The sequence below is a fragment of the Limulus polyphemus genome, unplaced genomic scaffold (assembly GCF_000517525.1).
Source record: "Limulus polyphemus unplaced genomic scaffold, Limulus_polyphemus-2.1.2 Scaffold294, whole genome shotgun sequence".
NCBI classification, from domain to species: Eukaryota; Metazoa; Arthropoda; class Merostomata; order Xiphosura; family Limulidae; genus Limulus; species Limulus polyphemus.
Window position 1 is genome coordinate 207,949 of NW_013665904.1, and position 7,978 is coordinate 215,926.

The 7,978-nt window shown below is 29.2% G+C and overlaps 1 protein-coding gene across 1 annotated transcript in view; it reads left to right on the forward strand.

Moving 5' to 3' along the window:
• Positions 1-7,978, forward strand: part of LOC106457128 (NAD(P) transhydrogenase, mitochondrial-like) — a 71,716-nt gene that overhangs the window by 44,502 nt on the left and 19,236 nt on the right. The window contains exons 9-10 of the mRNA XM_013916514.2: positions 1,083-1,328; positions 2,719-2,964. Of these exons, the coding sequence (XP_013771968.1) occupies positions 1,083-1,328; positions 2,719-2,964 (492 nt within the window). The remainder of the gene's footprint in view (positions 1-1,082; positions 1,329-2,718; positions 2,965-7,978) is intronic.

Here is a 7,978-nt window from a genome sequence, read left to right on the forward strand (position 1 = left end):
AACAGTAAAATAGTAGGACTGGGGACACAAATGTAAATTCTGGCAGAGTAGGAGTCATCTTCAGCTAAGACAGTTTAATTTTTTTAACAGGGTGGTTGGCTTTTGGATGTTGTAGAGGCAGTAAATTTAAGTGAGTTTAAGAAAATGCTTGATAAGTATATGAATGATAAGTGCTGGTTTTAAGATTTTTTTGTAAATTATTTTAATGTATTTTAGAAAATGGAACTTCCAAGATAGACCAATATTTCCCATGTTGTCCGAAAACGTTCTATGTTATTCTTAATATACTACCAGAATTAAAAAACAACAACAACAACAATATACTTCTCTCAAAATGTACATTCTTGAGCTGTATCTGTAATGCAGTATGAAATAGAATAATTGTGATGCTTAATTGTGTATTAATCTTATCATAATACATAATTTTCATGATATCTTTGATATGAAGAAAAGGTTAGCAGTTTTAAAACAATTTTTTCCTTCACATGTGCTTCTTTTAGAGTTTAAAAATTGTTTTCAGATGTAAAGTACAGTAATTAAGACTCATTGTTTAGTCTAGCTTTTGAAAGGCTTTACGAACTCACTCATAACTTGCTATCAGAATTTTCTTTTATTATTTCGATTGTTTCAGTAATATGTATTGAAACAGATACACCAAATGCAATTTGTAACTGCTACGGTAATTTCAATTAGACTTTCACTTTAATTCTTATTGTTAAAGCCATCACATTACTTTTAAAATATTGTAATTTTGTGCATACATGAAATTCTTAATTTTTTAAATTTTATGTAAGATCTTCTATTTCTTAAGATTGTATAAAAAGCTATTAAATAATCAAAAGCATTTCTGCATTCATAAATTTAAGAAAATGAAACATTTTAATTTAGAAATTTAATTCATTGTAACTGGGTAAGCATTTGTAGAAACAAAAAAGCCAATCAATGATAAAAAGCTGACACTGATTCTTTAGATGTAAAAGTCATGCTTTGAGTTCTTGCAGTAATATATACATGTATCTGTGGCTGATAGAAATATATGTTGTACCATATAGATATATAAGTATGTCTTTAACTATTTACAGGTCTTGCTTTTGTTGGTGGCTATGCAGCAGCTGCAGCTGCTGGTTACTCTGAGATACACCAGATGGCTTACTTGGGTTCATCTCTGTGCTGTGTTGGGGCTTTAGCAGGGTTATCCTCCCAATCTACTTCTCGATTAGGAAATTCTCTTGGGATGCTTGGAGTCAGTGGAGGAATTGCAGCCACCTTAGGAACAATGAATATCTCCCCTGAGCTGGCTATGCAGATTGGAGCTTGTATGGGTGCAGGTTGGTATTAAACCAATCTCATGCTAAGTTGAACACCTTAGAAGAATTTGTAGCAATTGATCCAAGTATCAGACATCACTTGTACAATTAATTTGAATAACCTTTTTAAATATAAGTTATCAGTATTAATATATTAAAAAGATTGCTTAGAGTGCAAGTACAGTACAAAAATACACTTCCTGAATGTAAGTTTACAGACTCAATCATTTATTTTTGTTGAATATACAAAAATCCACTCTGGTGCAAAATGTAGTCCAAAGGTGCAATTACACTTTTTCTTCATTTATATTATCCAAAAATAATGAGTATTATTTGGGGCACATATACCAGCTTAGTTTGTATGTTAAAAGTAAAAGTACATTAAACCATCCGACTTTTATGAAGATGGAGGATGTTGAGGCTTAAGAAGGAATTTTCATAGTAATAGATCTAATTCTTGATTAAAACCAGAAAAGCTTTTTTTAATATGTATGTATGCATATATATATGTTGATTTGTAAAAAACAAAAACAAAGACCATCCCTAGTAAGTTACATTATATAAAATTAACAGTACATGATGATAATAAAAATGAAAACTCTAAAACAATAGACTGTTGCTGTCTTTTACACTTTATTGAATTCAAAACAAAAAAATCAGTTGACTGTATTTAGTTATTTTATTTTTTGTTTATGTTTACACATATATTTGCATATAAATGTTTTTAACTAGGTTTCATTATTTTTAAATTGCTTTTACAAATGAGGCAGTTAATTGTTATTGTATTTTGGAAAATACTACCTCAGGAAATATATTCCTAGTTTGTGAATAGAAGTGATATAAAAAATGTTTAATTAATGTTATAAATTATTGTTAAAAAGCAATATTAATTTCTGAAACTGAAGGTTAAGAAATTACAAATTTTTAATAGAAGTGTTAATCGAATTTAATCATAATTAGCAAAATCTTGCAAGCCTGAATACTTAATCAAGAAAGAACATTCAAAAAAAGAATATCACTTTTTAAAATGTTAAACAACTAAAACATGATTCAAGTGTAATATCTTTGGTTTACGTATCTATTGTAATAAATTGACGTACACGTAAAACTTTAAGGTATTTTAATTTGTTTTATAATCCATCTGTGATATTTTGTACCATTTTATCACATTTATTTTCTTCCCCAAATGGGAAACCCAACTACTAAAAAGGCACTCAGTAATATAATTAACTATATTTTATAGACATTATAATCTATTTTAATTTCTTTACGATGCAGTCTTACTAATCTTTGACATCTATGCTTATTGTATTGTAATTCATGATGACTTCAAATCATATTCCATAGCTTCTAAACTTTGATAGTTGCTAAACTTTTACATATATCCTACACTAATATCTTTACCTTCCAGGAGGAGGTATTGGGTTGTATATTGCCAAGAAGATAGAAATTACAGACTTGCCTCAGTTAGTAGCAGCCTTCCACAGTCTAGTAGGCCTTGCTGCTGTGCTTACTTGCTTTGCCACATACTTAGTAGATTTTCCTCACTTTGCAACTGACCCCGCAGCCAATGCAATCAAGACAGCTTTATTCTTAGGGACCTACATTGGTGGAGTGACATTTAGTGGTTCACTTGTTGCTTATGGAAAACTTCAAGGTAAGCTGAGGAAATTATAAGTGTACAAGTTAAAATATGTGATGAGATACTATTGCAATCAAAATGTTTTCATTTACAGTTACTATAGCCAGTACATTAAGGCAGATTTTCAGGAGTCCATTGACTCCTAAGACTACATTTTTGCGAATCCCTTAACAGATTGGAGGACAACTCTTTTAATTGTACCCCCAAAAAGATTAACATTAATAAATGAAGAAGGAAAGTGATTAAATGATCTAGACTGAGTTATAGTACGAGTGTCACAGCATTTGTAATATGTATTGAAATATTATAAAATTTTTGATTGTTACATATTAAATTTCTACAATAGTTTAAAGATACAACAGTTTTCAAGTGTTTTAGAGATAAGTTGTTTGAATTGCATGATTTAAACGAGTGAATTAAAACCTTTGAAGCGTATTTGTGTCAAAAATTTAATTTTTTGCTACATATAATAAACAAATGATCTATCATTCACAATAATGAGTGTGACCTGGTTACTATAACAATCATATGCAGTTTGCATGTTAGAAAAATCGAGTTGATGGTGTGTTTTGTTATGTGTGTAATACATACTTTCTACAAACTAGAGGAAAAGAACTCAAATGAGTTTAACTCTTTGTTTTGAACAACCATTTAACATCATTTCCAATTGTTTAAATGAATTATGTAGTCAACTTTGTGAGCCCACAAAGCCCCTGATTATGAATATTTCAAAAATCTTAATGTATGTTTATACATGTTCATGACAGTTTTTATGTAAATCCATGGGTCCAGTTCCAAGAGCCATATGGGGCCAAAATTTTAGGATTTACAAAATCTAAATTTAGGTTTTTATTTTAAGTGGTTAATTACACACATTAATAGTAGTTTTTAAGTAAATATGTTTAGTGAAACCCACCAGTCCCAAACATCCCATGACCCTCTTTTTTTGGGCCCCTTATGGCTTTTTTGAAAATTTTTTTCTTTAGTTATAGTTAATGAGGGTCAAAGGTCTACATGTAAGACTTCTAGAAACTTTGTAAGAAACCATGGGAGGAGCTCAGAAATAAAGTAAACAAAGATACGTGCATGCATACATAGCTACAGTTGAAAAGCAATGTACACATACTTTTGTTCATAAAGAAATTATATGGTTGTCATGGTACTGAATAATACAATTTCTGATTTATTTCCAACTTGTTCAAAAGCTATAAAAGTGTATTTATTGTTTTAATGATCAATTTTTTTTGTAAGTATACAAGTTACATGAAAATATTCAGAGGCGTTTTTGTTCGTTTTGATTGAGAAATCCCTGCATACTCACAAAACAGGCTTTGTTATTCAAGTAAGGTGTGTCTGTGGCATTACTTCTACAAGTTTATCTCTTTTTAACAGTTTCCTATCCAAATGTTACTATGGCTAATTTGTCAAGTTATGTAGAAAGTCTACTGCCAATAGATATGGAGAAAGTAACTACACCTCTGCCTCGATACAATGTGACTCATTTTAGCATGATCCTCATTATAACATGATAGGGTTGTAGATCCTTTTTTTTTCATGAAAATTTGCATTTTACTTTTTAATAACTTTCAATTTTATTGTTTCTCCAATCACTTTGACTAATTTCACAAAGGAATTTTACAAACTGTTGGCATAGGACTGATCGGCCACAGTGTAACATGCACTGATCTTTCATTTCTAAACCAAACTGCAACACATTTGTTTAATGATTGATATATATTTTCTTTGAATACATGGAGTTTCAACTAACTTCTTCACTGTTAACATTTGTTGACAAGTATTAACACTATTTTCACTAAAAAATATGAAAACGTTCAGTGAAAAAAATTAAAGATACATATACATTCAAAACACAGTTAATATCATGTAATTTATCTCTCTCTCAACATGGGATTAGTCAACTTGACCAACCACGTGTCCTCTTTGTGCTCGTTCAAAGTCTTTATAGATTTGATACTACCAAAATTTAATATAGTGTGTATATCTTCATGAAATTTGGCAGTCTTTCATATACAAAAAATAATATTTTTTATTGAAGTATTTTTAACAAACTATAAAAAGATTTGCCCTTGAATATATTGAGAATTTGTTTTGAATAGTCTGTGTGCAAAATGATTTTCATGTTAAGATTACAAATACTTTTCTTCATCTCAAAAATCTCAAATTTCATTTGTGTAATCTCTAAAACTGCCTAAATACATTTAAAATGTTTTTTCCATGAGGGTTAGCAAGTATGACTCACGAGTACAAAAAAGAACTTCAAAACATCGTAAGGAGTGGAGATCATTGTCTCCCGAATATTTTTTAATTACTGTTCTATGTTTTAAGAAAAAATAACTGAAATTCAAATATTTATTTGCAAATAGTAATAATATATAGATATGTAATGTATGGTAACCAAAACCTCACTTTATGTTACAAAATATTGGAAACTATGCATTTACCGGTCACTGTGTAAGCATGATAGAATAGGAAACAGGATGTTCATAAGCACTTTCACACCTATATTACCATTAAATCCCGACCACCCAAGTTTATTGGGTCAGATACAACTTTGTCATAAATATTTTATATCAATTTTATATAGTACTTTATAAGTAAGAAAGTTCTTGTTGCAACTACTGTACTGTGTAAACAAGGCAATAAATCCTACCCCCCCCCCCTGTGTTTTCAGAGCCGAGATTTGAATAGGCTCTGTGGGAAACATTCAAATACCCACTAAGTTTATTGGATCAGCCCAGACTTTATAATACTAATACTTTTGACAATTCTCATAACCATTATACTGTCAACAAGTTGATAAATCCTACCCCACTGTGTGGAGAATGAAGTATAATGTTACAGTAAAGAAAATAACAGATAAAATATAAAGCTTTACTGAAAATAAAAATATTCGATATCTAATTACAAGGTTTTTCATTTGTTTTCTGTATTTATTATTATAAAAGTAACTAAAATGTAAAAAATGTAAACTTATTAGGTAAGATAATGAAAGAAAAATAATTTTCATGGGGGTATATGTGCCAGCAGGTTGTGCAATATGCTGTTTGATACGGTAATGTAAGGTGCACATGCATCATGTAATTTTCAACTTTTATCAGGGTATTTTTAGTCGGACACAGTTCAGAGGTCGATAAAACAAAAATTAATAAATATAAATAGATGTAAATTATTACAAGACTTAAGCTATTTAGAATAAACATTTGTGGTTTCTTGTTACAATTTGCAGTTATTCTAAGACAAAAAAAAGGTAATTTAGATTTATTTCCTAATTTTTATGATAGTTACAAGGTCAGTCAAATTGATCAACACCATATAATTAGCATTGATAAAATATCAGATTATATATATATAAAGTTTCATTCAAAAAACGTTTGATGTTTACCTAGAAGAATATCGGGATAACGCAAATGAAACTTGACAATTTTCAGATAAAGAAAAGTATTTTTAATCTTAAAATAAAAATTACTTTGCATATTAGATAGTCAACATTCTTAAAGAAAAAAAATCACAAGGAAATCTTTAATAGAAAATATTAATAGTTAATTTAAAAACCTCATATTTTGTCTATGAAAGCCTTGTAATGTTTACTAATATTCCAAAACATTTTTTAAAGATATGCATACGTTATCAAAAATTAGAGTATAATTATTCTCATGGATACTTTTGTGGTTATGAGATGGGTTGGATCCCACCTAGTCCATATTCGTAGGGTTAAAGGAGGAAAGAATGAAGAAGTAAAATTAATAAATAGCTTTAAACTAGCAGTTTATCAGAATAAATTAAAATTGATTTACTTAGGTTATACTAATTTAATATACAAATCAAAGTTGTCAATAGAAAAGTAGATAGATACCACACCACTAATTAAAACACATTATGAATACTGCATTAGCGTGCAAAACAGGTAGGTGGGGTAATTTTTTATGGCCAATCATCCATAATGCAACCTCATATTTAATAAGGTCTTAAGTGATGAACTCCAACAAATTGTATTATGGTACTACTAGCAGCACATAACAGAAATTTTACTATGGCACTACTAGCAATTCATTCTACTGTGTGATTTGTTTTCATGATACTCTATTATCTTTTTGCCATTCTTGGACTTGGAAAGTGTGAAACCAGAATGGATGTAGTCTGAATGATTTGGATGTTTTGAAGCATAATACTCCTTAAAAATGAAAATTAAACATAGCCTTTGTTTATGGAAAGGCTATAAATAAATATCTGTACCCCAAACTAATTAATACTGAGCCAAAACCTCGTCTTACTGCTGTAAAAGGCCTATAAAATGAAAAAAAAAATAATAAAATTAAAAGGATAGCTCAGGGTAATTTTTGTATGTAAATATAATACTTATTCAAAGGAGGTAACCCACTGACATAGCTTAGCTGTATTTATTACATGAGAAAAATTCTAATATTTAATTTTTTTGGAAAAGTTTTAATCATAATGAACTATCAGATCTTTCTCCCTTTTCTCCAGTTTTTTTTTTTATTTTTGTCAGCAGATTATAATTTTTTCAGTTTCTGTACCATTTTCCAGTACTACATATTGTACAAGATCTAACAAAGTGAGGCACAGTTTTTACTTTACAACCTTTTTGTCAGACATAATTTGTTTTATGAAATATTAATTTTAGATTATTTCTTAAGATCAAATTGTTGTCTTGCAGTTAGATTTAATTCAATGTTATTCGTACTCTCTGAAGTAAACATACTGTCAGGCTATTATAGCTTGTTCACTAAACACTTGCATCATGCTTATTTACATGCTGGAAATGATTTCAGCCTGATAATCTCCACAGATGAGTTAATTGGACTTAAATACAAAATTAGTATAGGTCTATAATGAGCAGTGTAATTTTTGTACTATGACTAAATAATCTTTGTGCTTTTTATCTGGACAATACCAAAAGAAGTTAGAAATACAATAACTCCAGTAAAAATGTTTATGTTAATACTGTTGTTGTCAGTATTGTATAAAATGATATAGACATAGTTAAGCC